This window comes from Erithacus rubecula, assembly GCF_903797595.1.
Source record: "Erithacus rubecula genome assembly, chromosome: 2".
Taxonomy (NCBI): Eukaryota; Metazoa; Chordata; class Aves; order Passeriformes; family Muscicapidae; genus Erithacus; species Erithacus rubecula.
The window spans coordinates 36,518,611-36,538,208 of NC_136685.1; the positions used below are offsets into that span (position 1 = coordinate 36,518,611).

A 19,598-nucleotide genomic window follows, 5' to 3' on the forward strand; every position below is an offset into this window, starting at 1 on the left:
TCCAACATGTCACAAACATACTTTTAAAAGATGAAATGACCATTTTTTGGCTGAGTTGCCCTTCTTTCCTTTCACACAGCCAGCTGACTGCTTCATGCCATTACAGGGCAACAGAATGTTGGCTGAACCTGCCCTTGTGGCAGGGTGTCTCTGCGTGGCCTGGCATTACGGCTGTAGTGACATGATCACTCTCTGAGCAGTAACCCAAAAATCCCAGAACTTAAATCATTCTCAAAATTGCTATATATGAATTACTTAGAAAGTTAAGGACAAATTATTACTTTTTTTTTTTTATTTCAACTACTAACCAATAAATGTAAAAAAATACCAACAACAAAACAAAAATAAACCCCATTCATCCCCCACATTAAAGCAATAGTTTTTGTAACATTCAAAACAGTGGAAACTATTCATCTTATATTACTATTAGTGGAGAAAAACAAATTTAATTTAAAATCACTTTTTCAAACTCCCTCAGTGGATGCCAGATAATTCAAGCTTAAGCAAATAATAAAAAAACTCATTTTAAATTGAAAATAATACAGACAGAGCTCAATTATTGAGATATTAAGGGCAACATTCAATTTGAGATACATTTAAGCATCTTTGCCTCCTGGAGATTTTACATGACAAGGCTTTAGATAAACATGGTTTTGCAAACAGCAACTATCATATCTGATCACATAACCTCTGGACTAAAGCAGTATGTCAGTAAATATTTCTGATTATTTAAAATATTAGATAACTGTAATTTACTAGGCAGGTCTTCCTCAGAACAATCACAAAAAATTTTAAGAATTGATATCCACATACAAAAAGCATTTAGATGGCCTGTTACAAATCTCTGAATAATGATAATAAAAAATCACCTCTCTCTGTAATAAAGCCCAGTTCAAATACATTCTGGGATATACAAGTGGTGGAGGATCTGCTGTTCTATGACACTTGGCTTACAAGGAAAACTGTAGCAGCCAAGGACAGATAGGGTAGGAATCACTTCACCTAACTTTAGCTATGTAGATATTAGACGCCTAATTTAAGCTAATCATCTGGCTTCCCTCTACATCTAATGGAGATGAGCATTCCCAGAGGGAGATTCATCCTGCTTTTTTTTTTAGGCATCTCTCTTCTAGGTGCTTGCAGATTAATAAAGTCAAGAAAGATCAGTCTCACTGACAGCCTGATAATCTGTCATTAGCAATGCACAATGTCCAAACTTTTTGAAATAAAGCCAGAACTGATGATTTTTTCTCCATCATTTAGCCTTTCATTCTCCCTGTGACCCAACTTTTCCTTCAGTTCCTCCCATGAACATCAACTTTCTCTGGCACTTTATTTATTTTACCCTGGACTGTTTTCTGAAACCTGGGGAACTGCTACCAATGCCAATATTTTGCTGCTCTACCAGTTACAAATCCATTTACATGCATGTGATCTAAATTGCAGTAATGATCCGAACGTTGTAGATAAGTTTTCTGATTGATTGCGGTTGATCGCAATTGTGCTTTCTGGGTCTATTCTACCACTTTCAAATGTGTAGAAATCTGTGGCAACATTAAGGCAGTCAAGGTATATATATGAATGCTAAAATATATTTACTATTCTAAGAAGATGGCTTAAACCAAACCAGGAAAATTAAGGAAGAAATACCATTAGGGCCCTCACTTGTATATGCGTGAGCCCCAGCCACCACACATGCTTCGAGGCCTCTGTGCTTCAGAATATTGAACAAGTCCTAAAGGTGAAGCCTGGCCTCAATTTTTTTTGCATTTAGGGTTTGAAAGTTCTCAGCAATACCAGCATTGCTGCATCGCACTTTTGATGACCAAGCCCTTAGAAACAGTAGCCGAGATGGATAAGGAAGCAGGTGTCTGAACTTAGACTCCTAAATTCTTAGCTGAGTGCCTAAAGCAGCAAGACTGACAATCACCCTGCCCAGCTGCCCACAGATGCTCACCCCAGCAGTGAGGCACTCAGCGTTTGTTATAACACAAAAAGGATGTTTATTAATTGTGTATTTATTAATTGTGTTCTAATGGCTACTTGAAGTGCCTTGGCCGAGTGCTTGTGTGCACACTAGTTCCAATATGCATATTGGGCATGCAGTCTACTCTGCATCTTACTCCTACAGATTTTTTAGAAAATTAATTTTAATAGTTAAAAAAACAGCTTGAGCTGCATACGTGAAAATAACTTCGTTACTACTGAATGACAATCTAATACGAAATAAGAATAGTCACCTTTTTTTCTTACTCTGCCCAAATCCAGGCAATAAATTAGGCTTCTCAGCATGACTGTAAAGTGCTGTGAATTGTATAAACAATCATATATGGACACTGAAAAATAACCCTTATGCACATTGCATTATAGTTCCAAAAATATATTTACAGTCTATTACAAAGATTACAAATGGAAGTGTCTATGTATCAGGATTATGCTAGTTAAAAGCTTTTTACAGATTTTCTTCAACAAAGGTGGGTGGGGACAAAAAATTAGCATAACCAAACTGATTTTTCTAGTGAGACAAATAAATAAAATGACAAATATAACACTGTACAGTGATCAAAAAGGAGGAGAAAAAAGGAGGGGGGAAAATGATGCATTTAAGTTTTTGATAACTATCTTTGGTCCTAAATGTGGGAAAACACATTATGTAGCACTGAATATACATGTTTGTTTGTGATGCTCTGCAAGTAAAATAGAAAAATATAGTGCATTTTCAATGTATTCAGAGCTCACTACACATAAATGTGTATACAAAACAAGACAGTATAAATAAAATTTACAAGTTTTACAAAGGAACATTTACAAGGTTTTTCTTTTGTTTTTATTTTTTTTGTGTGGATGCCCACATTATCAAACCAGACCAATTTATGACTGATCCCTGGGATCTTTCTCTATCAAAATCAATAGAAGCAGCCCAATTCTCTTTGGAAGTACAGCATTTCATTGCTGGGGTAGTTCACAATTTTCAGATTTTTTTAAAAGCATTTCTCTCTGGTTCACGTACATTCTTACAATATCTGCAAAGACTCTGTTCATTATTGCTTATGGTAATTAAATATTTTAATGAAACAAAATTGATATATAAGTGATGTAAAAAGATATTCCATTGAGCAACTACCGTTGCATCTCTGTTCCTGACGAATGACTCCTGTTTCTGTGTGACCAGGCACACACATGTTCCTTCAGAGCAGCAAAAGCTTGTAAAAAAATTGGAAATTTTGAACTGCCCCTTGTCTCATGCTCTACAGTTCTCATATAAAAGCTATGTCCTTATTCTGACAGCTGGACTGCATACGGCTTAAACTCATAGAAAATATACACCAGCTATTTCTCTTAGATTTGCTAATGCAGAGTACTGAAAAAAAATGTGATGTGCTCAGATTAAATGGTTTAGGTAACACTGGAGAACTGCACCTGTACTCTGAGACACTCCTACAATCACTTGTCCATTCAATGCTGTGTCTCAGCAGGTTTACAGCTGTAGATCTACATCTTAGAATATATCTCAGTTTAACTCTAGTCCATTAAAATCATGTTGCAAACAATTTGCTAAAAGTGCCTAGAACTACTTAGGGGGTCATTATTGCTTTTCTTTTTCTTTACTTTTTTTTTTCTCTTTTATTTTCTTTTAAAAGATAGCATATGTATAACCTTAAAAAATTCTTTAAAAAATATCAGAGCTCTTGGCAACTTGCATTTTCCTGACTCCCTGCCAATTAGCTAGCCATGTCAATACAGTGTTGATTTAACAAAAGGAAATGGCACAAAGGGATACCAAAGTTCGGATAGATATACATTGCTTGGTCATGCTTCTTAAATCTCTAGGAACTCAAATAATCCTTCAGAGGTACCCAGTGTAGTAATGTGTCATTGAATTAGCACTAAAAAGGTCCAAAGATATAAACATCATACTAAAAGAAAGTCTTTATGAAGAATAAACACAAATGATTAAAAAAAGATTCAGAAATCACAGATTTAAGGAAAATATTTTGTTGAATTCAACAATAATATCATGATTTTATCTGACAAATATATTCTTTTTAAATTTTTATGTACATTTAAAAAGTCTATTAGATAAAAAGGAGGTTAGAGAGCTCAAGGTGTTTGTATGTTTATTCAGGTAGTACTTTGTTTATTGTCACTGCTGTTTTCCTTGCCACCACTGGTGGATCCTAATTCCCTTTTCATAAATTCTGGTGGCACTTAGGAGTTCAAGTCTGTAGGTGCTTCTTGTAGCTCTTCTATTCACTGCAGGAAGGACCCAGGAAATCAAGTGTCTTCTAGCAGCACTTCATATATACTGAAGGCCAGTGCTGTTCTCTCAGTCTGTCACCTCCCTCATAAGGGAGAAATGTCTATCACACTTGGATGCCAGTGCCGTGTAAATGTAGCATTTGTGCTCTCATAGTCTGAATGCTGCTCATGATTTTCTTTTGATGACCAACCAACGTGATCCCTAAACTCATCACATCCCTGGGGAAGATAAATGCGTACATTGTTAATTTTTAATTTTTCAACTTAGACTGCTATTGTATGGTATTCAACTGAGTCAAAGCTACGCAGTGGTTTGGGCTACAGGGTTCTGACACTGAAGCTACGCCGTAGCCTCAGTTCTGGGAAGTTCATACAGGCACTGTTCAACCTCTCAGCAACGAGTGCAATTGCATGACAAGTGTCATGCAGTTACACTGCGTGTGTCTCCACATCTGAGAAGGAGGTCAGCATGTCTAACATTATGATAATCTTTCAGTGTAGCTTTTAAGGACACCCGAAGACAAAGACACTTCTCTTGTAAAATACTTCGGGTGGTTTTCAGGACAAAGTTGTGTATAAATACAAGATTTTGGGGGATCATGGTCTGTTTCCTAAAGAGATGCCTAGATGCCTTTGCATATTGACACATACCCATCATGCAAATGAATGAGGAGCAGCAGTTTCAACTCTGCCCCTACTAATGCTAGAAGCTTGTGGACTCTGATGACAGTTCCCAAGCTATAGGCTGAGACCTTAGTGACACCACACAGATAAGAATAGGGTCAAAATCTTGAGAATATTGGGTTAGAAACTTGTTTAGAAACCCACCATTCTCTAAGGAGAATTACATGTGTTTGGCACCCACCAGGACAAGAAAGTTGTTTGCAGGGTGCCAAGAAGACCTGTTTTAAGATGACAGTACTGATACAGGCCATGTTTGCCTTCAGAAAATCATTTTGCTTCTACAGACTTATTCTGATGCAAAGTCCTGTCTTGCAGGACACAGACAGCCCCCAGCCAATTAGAAGAAAATTCTACATCTTCCCAGAACACATTGGGAAAAAGGTACCAATTAGGCAGTGGAGGCAAAGTGCTTATTTTCCTATACATACATACTTTGGAAGGGGCCACATTCTCCCTCAAATTCGAGTCCCTTGGTGTTATTTCAATTGGTCTGAAAAGCAGGGAAAAAAGTGATGCCACGCAGAGGTAGCAGGGTATTTGCCCTTTCATGAGATGCTCTAATACAACATTATCAGCTGCTAAAATGGCTGGTTTGACCCCAAGTACTATGTTTGTACTCAGAGTAAAGTTTTGGAGTTGAACATTGTACCTAGAAATTCCCTAAATGCAAGTTAAACATGCCCAGTACTAACTTACTCAATAGTCATCCTGGCAACTGATTCAAGAGAGTTGTAGCCTGCTGCTGTGAAATTATCCTTATATCTTTCCATCTTAATAGCTTGTAACCATTCGCCTACGGAGCAGAAAGTGGTAAAATCGGGAGTGTTCTGGTCCAGAAGAGGGCTAATTGGTCTATGGAGAAGGAAAAAGGAAAGTAAGTTGTTTCCAAAGAGAGTAAAACATCAGGGAGTATTTAGCAAGGTGAGAGTCAAAAAGTTTTGGGTATTAAAAATGTCGGGAGTAGAAAGTAATAGGCCTTTATATACAGTTTAGATTATTCTGTGAATAGCACTTGGCTGCTCTGTAGCTCACAATATGTACTTCCTAAGCTTATTCACATGAAAGATGAAAGGTCAGAGTGAGCAAAATCAGCCTAATGGACTACTGTTACCAACAGAAAATCAACCTTATTACCTAGTATGACAGCAGCTGTCTCTATGTTGCTGAGTAAAATAAAGATGCTATTCGTTTATGCATCTTAGAAAACACAGTAGTAGCTATTCCCATTTTTCAACTGGATGGGACAAAACAAAGACAAGGGAAGAGCAGAGACAAAAAGTCTTAAGGTCACACAGCAAATCAATCAGTAGAAGAATCAGGAGCAGAACACAGGCCAGTTGATTCCCTAGTACAGTGGTCTATCTAGCAGATCACAAGATTATCATGATTAAATAATTCACCTGAAATTTATGAAGAAGCCATTAAAAACTACATCATGAAATACAATGAGATGCAATCACTGAAAGGAGATAAAGCCAGAAAATGGAAGATAAAAATCTAGAGTAGCATGTCAAGGTACATTGGCCAAGCATGAGTATTGTTAATTACTATTTCTACTGTAGCAGTTCCTAGGGCAAGGGATGCATCATACAAAACTATAATAGACAACGATCCTTGCCCTCCAGCCTTTATGATTTGAAGAAACAAGGAAAACAGACTAGTGGTGAGAGTGCGGAAAGAGTGATGAGCAGGTGGTAGATTACTGAGAAATGTGTTAGTTCCACAATATTTACTTTATTTTGGTTGGTTTTTGTTTGGTTTGTTTTTTTTTTTTTTCTAAGAAAGCCTTTTTTGTTTTTGTTTAGCATGGTAAAAAAGAAGGGCAAATGAGGGAAGAGAAGAACAAGGAACAAAAAGAAGGAGAAACTGAAAGACAGATGAAATAAGTTTGAACTGGAACCAGCCACCAAGCAGAACATCCAGAGCCCAGCCATGTGCATACGCCATAAGAACACATACTAAAGCTTTTCTTACCTGCTACAAGTTCCCAGTGGGGTTTTCAAGCTGTTTGGATTTCTAATCATTTTGTCCAGAATGCCAACTATCTGCTCAAACTTTGGCCTTTCACCGCGTTCCTTCTGCCAACAATCCAGCATCAGCTGGTGCAGTCCTGCTGGGCAATCCATGGGTGCTGGCAAACGATAGCCTTCTTCGATTGCTTTTATAACCTAGCAGCCAACATAGTTAATCATTTTTCATCAACAGCAATTTAAATAATATGTATTGCTACCCAGTTCAAATAGCTAAGAAAAAACAAAATAAAATCTAAAATTTTCCATTGATGTAGCAAAAACATGAGTCTGTTGTTTTGACACTAGTCTTCTGGTTTTCAAATACTTTCCCCAGCTTTATCTTTGGGCTTATTAAGCATATTGTTCTATATGTGCAGAACATAGCTATATTACCTAGACAAGTGAGTAGCAGGGAGCAACAATTAAATTCACCAAGGGAGCAACAGATAGATTGATAAATGGAGTTATTTCAGAAAGCATTATTACTAGCCCCAAGGTTTTTATGAAAGAGTGTGTGGTAGAAACAACTGACTTTTAAATGGATGGATATCTGTGCATGCACATATAAAATAGAAGAAGCCTGAAGGTATTATAAAAGGATCCAAGAAAAATGTTTAGCAGATAGAAATTGTTAGGGAAAAAGGTTGTATTCTATGTCTAGCCATGTTATATTAACGATAAAGAACTGTGCTGTGTGAGAGAGAAAGACCTGGGTAAATGCTATTTTAATATATCACAGAGAGTTAGATTTAATAAGAGATGCTGCTAGATGATGATATGATCAAAGGACAGCATAAATGTCTGAACCAAGAATTACACCCACCCGTTGACTTCCTTAGCCAAGTCCATTTAGATTTAAGTAAAAAATAAAAATGGATAAAGTAAAATCACAGCAAACTGCTGTAAACCTTGAGGGCAGAATAAAAAAGCACATCAGGAAGCAAGGCAGATAAGAAAAGCTAGTGAAAAAGGGCTAAAACACTGTTCATGGGGGATTTCAAGTAAACTGACATTGACTGACACAGCAGCATTAGAATTGCTAAGAAAGGGTGCTTGCTCCTGAAGGGGAGTGCACAGGACTGTCTTCTCCCTCATTTTGTATAGAAAGCAAGACCAGAAGCTATTCTGGATGTAGTTCTGGGAAGGAAATCTGATACAATAAGCAAAATTGGTGAATATCTAGGTTTTAGTAAAAAAAAAAAATAACCTCAGAAAAAAAATATTCTGTAGGTTGTATGAGAAAACACGTAAGTAGTGGACCGCAAAGTAGACAGAACTGCAGACAATACAGAACGACCTTCAAAAAGCTGGCTGAAATCCAGCCAGGTTTTGTATGAAAACCTTTTGCATAAAAGAAATTTTGTGAAAAGAGAAGGCATAGCCCAGTGGTAGGGCACTGACTGCAGTTTTGTGTCACAGAATGTCCTTCTGACCTCAGGGAAGTTGCCTCATCTCCCTAGGCCTCAGCTTACTCTCTGAACATTTAGAATGACAGTACTGTCCTACAGCTCAAAAATGACTGAGAAATATTCAATTCCTGCAGAAACATCCACACCTTGAAGAATGAGTGCAGTGACCTTTTACAAACGTTGAAGTTGTCTGTCAGACAGGGTGTGGAGAGAGGTTTACTGCAGAAGAACAGGGAAATTGGAAGAACAGAGCTATATAGTAAAGAAAACATTAAAAGTAAAATGTAAGATCCTTTAGAGATATATTAAGAGGAGAAAGAAAAGGACAGCTCACTATGCTTAGAAGTTGTAGTGGAATGAAAGTGAAAAAACAGTCTGCAGTGTGTACAGGACAATTGCTGTGCTATGAAAAGTTATGCAGAAATTTCTGACCCTTTAAATGGCAAAAGGTATTTAACATTTTGAGCATGCTATGTATGATTTACCACAAATGATTTAGTTGCTTACGAGGTCAGAAGACACAGATCACCAATGTGAAATGAAAAAGTAGGTGCCAGCAACAACAGTGCAACCACCAAAATATCTAATATACTTAGAACTGGAAAACTATCTACATAAGACTATATCCAAAAATGTAAGGGAGAGTGAAATCATGAATGAAGGGATCAGAACAGGATTTTCCCCATTCACTATGAACTGCAGAGAAACCTGAAGAGAACTGAGAATCAAGATGATGATACTGTTTTTGAAAAGCTTTTGTGATACTTCAGAATCAGCTTCTCTGATGTGTACTCCAAGCAAGAAGGGTGAAAACAGGAAATACAAAATAGTGAGTCAGCTAGAGATGGATTAAATTGCTGTGAATACCTAAAAGACTGAAATAATTTTCTAAAATATTGATAAGTAAAGTATGGCAAGTGTTTACTTTGCTAAGAAAGAAGGAGGTGGAGTTCAAAACATCAGTACTCAAAAAAAAAAAATTAAATACATGCAGGATTTTTTTTTTTTAATAAGCAAATCTACAGAGAGAAAACAGCTGGAGTTCTTACTAATAGAATTGATTTATGTCATCTATACTTCCCACAATTTGTTTTTGAAATTCTGCTTTTGCTGCAAAAAGAGTAAAATGAAATACTGTTAAGACTATGCTTTTATCATAACCAGGCTGAGGGGGAAAAGCAGGATAGAATAGTACCGGGTCTGTTCACTTTATATACTGGATGCCAATAACTGGACAATGCAATGTTGTAACTCTGATTATGGTCATATAATAATAACACAAATTAATGATTATAATAATGGTAAGAAATGCAGAAGTATAGTCTTGCCCTTTTCTGAAGAAGTAATATGCACTGGGGTCAGAAACAAAATGAGAGCAAGAACATCAGCAGTCTAATAGGGGAATGTGATTTTTAGGGCTATTGCTACTGCTCAGGGAAGTTGGGACAACTCTGTGTATCATCTGTGCTCAGCCTGCTGGGCCTCTGCAGGGAGTTTGTAGGATGAGTGTTCTTCTGGTGCACCCTAGCTCCAGGTCATTGCTAAAAGGAGGGCTTCACTTGAAAAGAGTTCAGAATACAATTATGTATCTTCCATCAATCTAAAGGAATGACTTAAAGAAGGAAAGAATTAAAGAAATGCTGTCAAAAGATCCAGAGTCAGGGAGGTCGATTATTTAGGAGATCTGATATGCTCTGTGACTACATCCACATCCACTTTTAGGTAAAATTATACACATAAAGTATATAAACTCTGTGCAAAATTAGAAGAACATATTTAGAACTTTTTATTCCCATTAAATACTCCAATTGGTGACTCTGAAGGAGAATAAATAAATCATTAGGTTAGTCCAAATTTTTCCTCATATATTATATGTGGGATTGGTAGGATGTGTATATGGTATGGGAGAACATGCCTGAAGATCACAACATACAAGAATATTTTGAGAATATTTTATAACATAAAAAAATTATTTTACCAAGCAATTGGTGCATCTTTTAACTATGTGCTATTAAAGATTATCAAGAAAGATGCTAAAAAGGGATAAAACTGTAAGAAGTGGCAATTATCTGTTTTTTGAAAGAGGCTCACTTGTGCTTTACATGCAGTTTTCAACAGAAGGAATACTTTTCAAAATCTAATAAGAAGCATAAAGATATCAAAATTTCTCCTCTATTTAGAAGTTTTCCTTATTGTTCCCTGAAAGATAGGTAAGGTTTGCCTTTGAGGCATCTTATATTCCTGTCAGACTTCTTTTATGTTTGAATCTAGTACAGAAGGAAGGTGTCAAAAGAAATGAAACTCTACTGGGTGTCTGGGGAATGTAAATATTTCTCTTTCTCTGCCCCAAGGACTTGTTTGCCCATATTTTGACAGTCCATGAAATCTTTGACACTGAGACCTGTCAAATATTAACAACTTTGCACTGTGCCAAACTGACTCATCATCTACTTTTATCTTTTTTTTTTAAACTTTGATGTTGATCATTCAATCAAAAATTAAAATAACAATTAAAAAACCCACTCAAGCCCCCACCTGAAGAACTTTAAATGAAACTCTTTCTGAAATCTTTCACACCTGTATGGCTTTTGCTTGTGTAATTTCTATATTAATAGATACTCCTGTCTAAAGTCAAGATTAACACCCATCTGTTCTATTACTGCTGACCTGTTGCTCTGGATCATATTTTATGCAAACAAGGATACTGTTAAATCAGCATAATTAACTTGAAAAAGCCAAAGTAGGTCATTAACTGCCACTCAGACTTTTAACAACTTTTTTCAAATGATTAATCATTGCTCTAAGGTCAGAAACCTCAGAATTGTTTTATATTGGAAAAAAATTAATTATTTCCATGCTTAAGCACAGTGAAGTGAAGAGCACATATTACTATTTTTGATATTCCAGTTTTAATTGATACTTAGGACAGAAACCTACAATATCCATGTGGCAAAAAAAAGATTTTGATTTCAGTAAAAAGTGAATGCTCTTTAACTTTTTTCATTTTGTACTTTGATAAGTCTTATTTCTAAACCAATATTTTATGCATTTATATTGAAATGCATATGTATGGGGTTACAAAATGTAGTTTTTGTTTTACTAACACACACGAACACTCACAAACAGACAAACCTACATCTTGATTTGACATGTCCCAGTAAGGCCGCTCTCCATAAGACATTACTTCCCACATAACTATTCCATAACTCCACACATCACTGGCTGATGTAAATTTGCGGTACTGAATGGCTTCTGGAGCTGTCCATCTCACTGGAATTTTTCCACCCTATGGGGGAAAAAAAAAAAAAGGAAGGAAGTTTTCTTTTTACCCACAGAAGTTCCATAAAATCTTCCACAGAATGAATTTGTAATTATTTCCATCAACATCAAGAGCAGCACTTACACCATCTGCTATGGTTGACCGATTGCAGAATTTTCAAAGGTGTCTAAGGAAGCTTAAAACATCTTAAAACACTTTGAACATAGATACTGGGCTGCTTAGATGTCTGATTTACACTAGCCATTTAACTCCTGGCTGGCTGAAGCTAGGTGAGTGGAATCCCAATCTGTACATATACATCCCATTGACTTGTCATACGGGTCCTTGGAAATCTTGGTCTGACATTTTTAGGATCTCACTTAGAGCCGTGCACACTGGTGTGGTTTCCTGGATCCCTGTGCCTGTCAGAGCAGATTCCAGGGGCCCCTCCTTCCCTCAGCATGAGAAAATAGGTACAGGGAGGCCCCTTGGGTGGGAAAGTGGAGCTGGCTCAACAAAAGAATAAAGAGCATAGTGTGCCTGATGAATGCATATTTAAGAAAAGCGTCCCACCCAAAAGCAAGGGAAAATACAGGAGTTGAGCTTTGTCACAGACTAGCCTCAAGCTAGGCAAGTCTTTGGTGGGATAAAATCTAGCCTGAAAAATAGTAATAGGCTACAAATATTTTAATTGACTCATAGTAAATTGGATGTTTAAAATTTTTGTGGGTAAAACTTCCTTATTTGTTCAATCAGAAAATCATGCAGAATGGGATAATGAAGATACCGCACAACATTTTTAGAACTATTTCAAATAAAAATGTATGTTCTTATAAAAATATTATCTCCCAATTAGAGACAGATTTCTGCGGAGACTCTTCCTTTTGACTGGTGAAACTCCCTTCTCCTCCATCAATTATAGTATTTATCTTATCTATACTTTCCAGAAGATACAATTCTTCTAAATAACCATATCTCAAAACTATTAAAACCCATTGATTTATCTTACAGTTGTAGTGTAGACAGCCTCTGGATCATCTTCTATAACTCTGGAAAGGCCAAAGTCTGATACTTTACAAACAAGGTTGCTGTTGACAAGAATATTGCGTGCTGCAAGATCCCTGTGCACATATCCCATATCGGCCAAATATCTCATTCCAGCAGCAATTCCTCTCAACATTCCCACTAGCTGAATGACAGTAAATTGCCCATCATGTTTCTGGAGGGAAGAAAGGAGCAGCAATTCTTGTTAGTATAGCTGAGAAGAGAAATAAGAATCAGTTTACGACTTCAGCTTTCCACTTATTTACTCCTCCTGTGGCACAGAAACTCACTCCAAACTCACTTTCTTCAAAGATAAAGCAGTGCATCCAGTTAAGAAATGTGTGAGTAATTCATGTACTGATAGTAACAAAATTTGCTAACCACTGTATATCTCTTGCTAACTTGTGGCAAGTAATTTCTAAGAGAGATTGTCTAATGAAGACTTCCTTTATTCTTATAGCTTATTTCCGTGCTCTTCACCTCTCAGAATAATTATTTGTACCAAGAAAATAAGATCTATCTCCTTTTTGTAACCCTAGGTTCTGATAATTTTCATCCACAGCTTGGAGTTTATTTAAAAAAAAAAAAAATTTGTTCTCTATAAAGTGCTTACATATCATCTCACATGGACCTGCATACCTGATAAGGAGTCAGAATTGGAGAGTTCAGAACACAGTTAAAAAAACGTTAAATAGTTCTGAATTTGCATTCATTTTTACTTTGTTCATCCCTTAAACAGAATCACAATTCACTTAGGGATTCTTTTATGCAGATTTCCACCATGCTAACAGAAAAATTCTGCTCCCAAGAGGCAGAAGACTGGGATTCAGGTATCAGTGTTTTTAATTTCATCTCATGGCTAGAATAAAACCTGCTATGTCTATGCCACACTAAATCACATAAATTCCTAGAATGCCCCCGCATGATTCTGTCTGATCCTCTCATTTCTGATCTGGTTTTGCTGAAATAACATAGAGAAACTGCTAGTATTTATCAAAACTCCATTTCAACCTGAAAACTATTTTAATTATATTTAACTAAATATAATAAATGTAATATAATATAATTAATATTTTTATTGTATTTAATGATATATACATATATATGAACAGGTATTAAACACATTTTTAAATGAGTCAGTATATATGTCACTTCAAATATTTTTATATATTTTCACTTTGGTACTCACCCTAAGAAATGCATCTAAGGCCCCATTCTCCATGTATTCTATTACAATCATGACTGGTTTCCCTGAAAGCAAAGAAGGCAGATATTTGAGAACTGTAAAACAAATGGAGTGCCTTTTTTTTGATAAAATGCACACTATTCCTTTGAAGGACTGAATCATTCAGACACTGAACATATCTGAGCCCTCCAGCACTGTTACAGAGCTCTAATTTCTTAAATATCTGCATGGAAAGTGGTCATGATTCATAAAATTGAACCATACAAATCAAAAAGTCAGTGTGTTCTCCTAACTCCTGCTGTGTGAACAGGACTCTGGAATAATGACACTTCAGATAATATGAAAGGACATGAGAAACCTTATCTCTCTGCATGGTCTTTGAGGCTAAATGAAACTAGAAAAATAATATGTTTCAAAGTACTTCATCTTTTAATCATGTGTGCATCTAAATTTTTTTCCTCAGGTTGTAGCATAAAGTGAGTATTGTTTTAGTTAGTTACGCATCAGGAGAAAATCCATTAGGAGTGTGCAGTCTGTTCATAATTTGAATCTTTGACCATGAATAAGGCAGAGTAATTTCTGCCATGGTGCTGGTATTTGACTGACAGACCGAGCTGCTGCTTACCTCTGGTAACAACTCCTTCTAGGTGAACCACGTTGGGATGGTCAAACTGTCCCATGATGCTTGCTTCACACAGGAAATCTCTCCTCTGCTTTTCAGTGTAGCCAACTTTCAGAGTTTTTATGGCGACTGCAACGTCTCTCTTGCCAGGAAGCTTCAGACGCCCGCTGCACACTTCACCAAACTCTCCTAAAATGAAGTAGATCAACGCTGAATTACTCTAAATACTAGTATTTTTTTTTTTTAGGCCTTGATTCAAATAGCCACCTAAGAGCATGTTTAAATTTTATGTGTTCATATTTGAAATGGATTACTTTGGCATGAGCCTTAAATGAATTGCTGACCCTTATGGAATAAACACTTCAGTTAAACTAACTGACAGGACTGTTATTTGAATATTTTAAAAGGCTTGTTAGTAATTTCTTCCATTTTTTCAAAAACAGAAAATAAAAAATGAAGTGGCTTTCATAAGAAAACACTATTATTGAAATAGTAATGCAATCCCTAAGTAAAAATGTCATTCTGCTCTACATGGTTTCCTTGCTATCTTTAACTGCAATGGGCTTTTTTCTTTCAAAAGGCAACTCTTGCAGAGTTGCTTTTAATCTAGCATCCTTATCGTGTTAAATGAAGCACTACATTATTACCTTCAAGCAGGATAATTTACTTTACAGATTATGAAATTAAAGGTGTGACTTATAACAATTTTGTTATATTAAACAAACACAATCAAATGCTGCAAGTTTGTAAAAGCTTCTAAACTAACAGACAATTGGAACATGAAGAAGCCTGTGATAAAAAAGACCAAAGTGCCAGCAAGAATACAAAAAATAAAAGCCCCAACAACCAAATCTGGAACAGAAGTAATTGGATTTCATCACACAGGAAAGAGGATGGAAGCATGTGAGATGTGGAGCTGAATGGCAATAAATCTACCTCACTATTAACAAGATTATGAAAGATTTAAGAATTGTCCCTTGCCTCACAGCTGTGTCAGCAGAGAGCAAAAGTGAGAGCTCCAATTCTGCAGACAGGAAGAAAAATATCCTTTTATACATAGAAGAAGAGTGTAGTAACATATGTTACTGAAGAAAAGGCAACATCTCTTTAAAAAGAAAGATTACCCACAAAAATATTTAATAATCTGGTACTTTACAAATTCATCTGAAGTTTGAGAGATATGGTTCCAAGTCCCCTCTCCAAATTAAATCAGGTTAAAAATTTATCTCCTACATACCTGGAGTGTCTTAACATTAAAGTGCTATGTATACACAAATATGCAGACACACCTACATCTAAGACATGTTTTAGGATGAGTGCTGAAAGAAATGACTGGGCTAGACAAGACCTACACAGAGAGTTTGATTAGAGAATCCTTATGGGAAGAACCTTGTGGGATCAGAACTAAAATGAACATGCACACTGGCAAAGTTCTGGCTGTCAGTGGAGAGAAGTATGCTCGGAATTTGGGCTGAATACCTGAAGACATAGATGTTGGGGTGTTTTAATGGGTAGGCTGCAGAAAGTCTTGTTTATGGCACTATCAGTATTTGAATACTACTGTCCTCCTATCAGCCCCAAATTGAGCTCATTGAAAGACAAAAGCAGTACCTGGGTCTTGGCTTCACAATTCATCCAAAAGAGTAGAACTTTTAACTGACTTGTTTGAGCAAGTCTCCACTCAGTATGGTTCTTTACACAAATCTTATAGGGGATGACTGCACAAATTCCTGTCCCTCACGTTCTATGCTAGCTGAATCAAGGCTAGCTCAAATCAACTCCACATACCTCTGTTAATACCTTGCTGTGGCTAAGCAAATTGACCACACAGAAACAAGTGTTTCTGCCTGCATATTATCCTCAACCATCCTTGGACACTGAGCTAAGAATGCCACAAGGTATAGCTGTTACATACAAAACAGCTCAAGCTGCTCCTGCCCCTAGCTTGGTGCCTTAACCTCCCTCCAGCACTTCATTAGCAACACGGATGACTATTAATGAATTCACCACTCACCTCACTCACAGCTCCTAACCACAAGAACTTCCTAAAGGATAACAATTTTCTCTAGCAGTTCTTTCCAAATTTTTTTTCCAAAAAAAAGATGTGAGTATAGGAGTGTGTTTGTGTGTCTGTGATATTTCAGAGCCAGGTAATTATGATACTTGGCACAGGAGACACTAAGCCTTAACTCCTTTCCAGCTCTCAGTGATCTGATTTTGATTGATTTCCAAAGGCAGATCACACACACTTGGGCAAACCATAAACTTCAACTTGTATGTTATGCATTTCAGGCCAGGATGCTAGCCAATGAACTACTTTTATTCCCAAGAAAATAGTCTATTCAGCTGAAATGATGCCCAAAATTAAACCAGAAAATATGACAACAAGAGACGGAATACTGCACAGCCACACGGCCACTAGCTCAGCATGTCAACAAAGCAGAGGCTTAAACAAAGGATGTGTGGTATGAACATCTTAGCATAGTGGACACCATATTCTGTATCTGACAGGTGGCCACAGCAGGATGGTAATGAAAATGCTGGCAAGGAAAGCACATATCCCTCATGCAAATTGAGCACAAGCATACTTGCACCCTGTTTGTATCTGACAGACGTGGCACTACTCAATAGTTGATGTGGCCAGCACTGCTGATGCATATTGAGATTTCTAAGTGGATTTCTGGTGCTGTCACTAGCAGAAATTCCATATTCTTCTTTGATGTATGAGTTTCGGCTGCTGCTTTGGGTCTGTTTGCTTCTGTTGTTCCTGGACTGCATTTCATTTCACTCCTGCTTGTTATTTACATCAACAGGTTAAAGTCATAGCTAAACACGATACACAATATGCTTTCACCACTGCACTCCTAATTAACTTCAGACTGACTACTGACACACGTTAGTTGTTTTTCCTATCAATTATACTCATTAAAATCAAGAATAAATTCATCTGTAGTCAAGAAAATTAACATTCTGGAATTTGTCATAACAGTGAAAATGCATTTTAAACTATACTCTGCAGCTCAAGTGTTTTCAGCATTTTTTTCAGAAGGCATTAGCAAAATTCTACTGAATATATCTTTGTGCTCTGAACTGTTGCTATGCTGGTAGCTTTTTAACTCAAAGCAAAAGATAAGGCTCAGCAATTTTTCTATGCTAATCTTGCATATTTCATATTTATTAGACGAGATGCTGCCATTCTGGCATCACAAAAATTACTAGTTAGCAAGGGCTGGATTCTTATGCTCTTACTCATTGAAGGAATAATTTGCTCAGCAGTGTGGTTAATTTCAATGGTGCTACTTTGTGATTAAGACATGATTCAACATGACTGAGGTTACTTTAAAAAGGCTTTGTGAATTCTAAGTGTAAAGATGTTTTTATAGGTAAAGCAACTTATTCTAGAGATATTTCTTCTTGCATTTTTAAATAATACTGCAACATGTAATTTACAGTACCAAACTACAGGGTGATTTCAAAAGTATTCTACTAATACTTATACAAAACAACAGGAAAGCAAAAGAACATTTCCTCCAGGAATCCAAGGTATTTGATATTTTTCTTACTCATGGAAACTTAATTTCACTACATGGAGTAGTGCAATAAAAATGTCACATATCTTATTAATGCAAACAAATGAAACTGCCTTTTTAGAGCATGAACAGTATGGCTTAAGTAGGTGGTAGACAGTTCAAGAGAAAAAAAGGCAATGTAGTGCTGGTGCAATTACAATCAGTCATAAGAAGTTAAACAATAAGTTTTTGTATTCATAAAATATCAAAAAGAAAAATGGTAGAAGAAAAAACAGCCTTAGGGAAGATTTTGTTATACAGAAACAAGACCTTCCTACTCTCTATTTAAGATTTTGTGCTGCAGCCAGTTTTCCTTACTCACATGAACAAAGCTGCAGAGGTCAAAAAGCCCCCTTGCAAAAGGCAAGCGAGCAGAATTTGCACAAATGCCTAATGCCTTTACTCTGACAGTAAATAATAAGCAGCACAACTGGCCTACTCCCCCCAGTTCCAATTTTAACAGAAGATACTTGATTAAAAACCCATAAGCTTTCAATGTCAAGCCAGACTTTTAATTTACTCATTTATTTGGGGTTTTTTCGCTGTTGTTGGGCTTTTCCCGTTTGTTTTTTACATTTTAGAAGCGGGTGCAGCTTCATTGCTCTTAACCACTCTGGCAAATGCAGAAAGTTCTTCTATACCTGAGGTATAATTATTTGCCTGTCATTATGATGTATGAGTTTCGATCCCAGCTAAATGGAACAGTTGAATCAGGAAGCCACGGCAGCCTTACCTGCGCCAATCACACGCTCAATTTTAATACAAGAGGCATCTAGCTCCTTGGCGAATTGATGGACAGCTCTATTTGGGTCCTCGTAGGTTTCAGGGTCAATGTAGGTTTTGGTGCCTGGAAATTTAACTGTAATGATGTAAGAAAGCATGACTGTGATGAAGCAAAAGCACTTATTGTGCAGTCAGCCCAGGAATTTCATTATGCAGAGTGCTCCTTGGAAGAGTGAACCTGTTTCCATGCTGCCTGAGCCAGAGCTGCTCTGAGAGGCAACCTTAGTTTTAGGCATCATCTGCAAGCATGCTGACACAAGTATACACAATCCCATGTCTAAAAAATGACTAACATTAGCATCTGCATCCCCTCTTGAACTGAAAGAAGTAATAAATATTAAATAATGCTTAATGGAATAAAATGCAAGGGTTGAGTGGGAGTCAAAACAAAGCGGGGAAAGGGTATAACACCAGCAGAGGAGGTGAAAGTTTCTTTTCCATGTAAAGACATCTTATCCTCTTCACTCAGGATGTGTAAACATAATTTCTTTATGTTACTTCTCTCCTCTAGTGGGATTTGAAAGGCTCCTCCACCCCCTTGAACTTGCTTAATCTACTGAATATAATATTGTTTGTAGACTGTGGCAATAGCCACTATTCACAGCAGTCAGAAATTACATCCTTAAGTGTGCTCCTTGCATTATAATATGAACATGAGAAACACCTGTAGCCAACTTGGAAAAGCACAGGAAGGGAAAGTGGCCTCTGTGGCACAATTATTTCCCCTCTCAAGCACTGAAGTGAATAATATGCAGCAACTTGTTTTTTCT

The 19,598-nt window shown here is 36.7% G+C and overlaps 1 protein-coding gene across 6 annotated transcripts in view; it reads right to left on the reverse strand.

Moving 5' to 3' along the window:
• Nucleotides 1-460: 460 nt before the first annotated feature.
• The window catches only part of EPHA7 (EPH receptor A7), a 151,925-nt gene continuing 132,787 nt past the window's right edge, over nt 461-19,598 (reverse strand). For 2 of the 6 annotated variants that reach the window (XM_079297712.1, XM_079297708.1), the window contains 8 exons: nt 18,779-18,904; nt 14,480-14,665; nt 13,858-13,919; nt 12,634-12,843; nt 11,502-11,651; nt 6,919-7,112; nt 5,641-5,796; nt 461-4,479 (listed from right to left, as the gene is read on the reverse strand). In XM_079297712.1, the coding sequence (XP_079153838.1) occupies nt 4,365-4,479; nt 5,641-5,796; nt 6,919-7,112; nt 11,502-11,651; nt 12,634-12,843; nt 13,858-13,919; nt 14,480-14,665; nt 18,779-18,904 (1,199 nt within the window). In that variant the 3' untranslated portion in view covers nt 461-4,364. Of the gene's footprint in view, nt 4,480-5,640; nt 5,797-6,918; nt 7,113-11,501; nt 11,652-12,633; nt 12,844-13,857; nt 13,920-14,479; nt 14,666-18,778; nt 18,905-19,598 lie in introns of those variants that run through there. The other 4 variants (XM_079297709.1, XM_079297711.1, XM_079297710.1 and 1 more) reach the window with 4 other exon arrangements.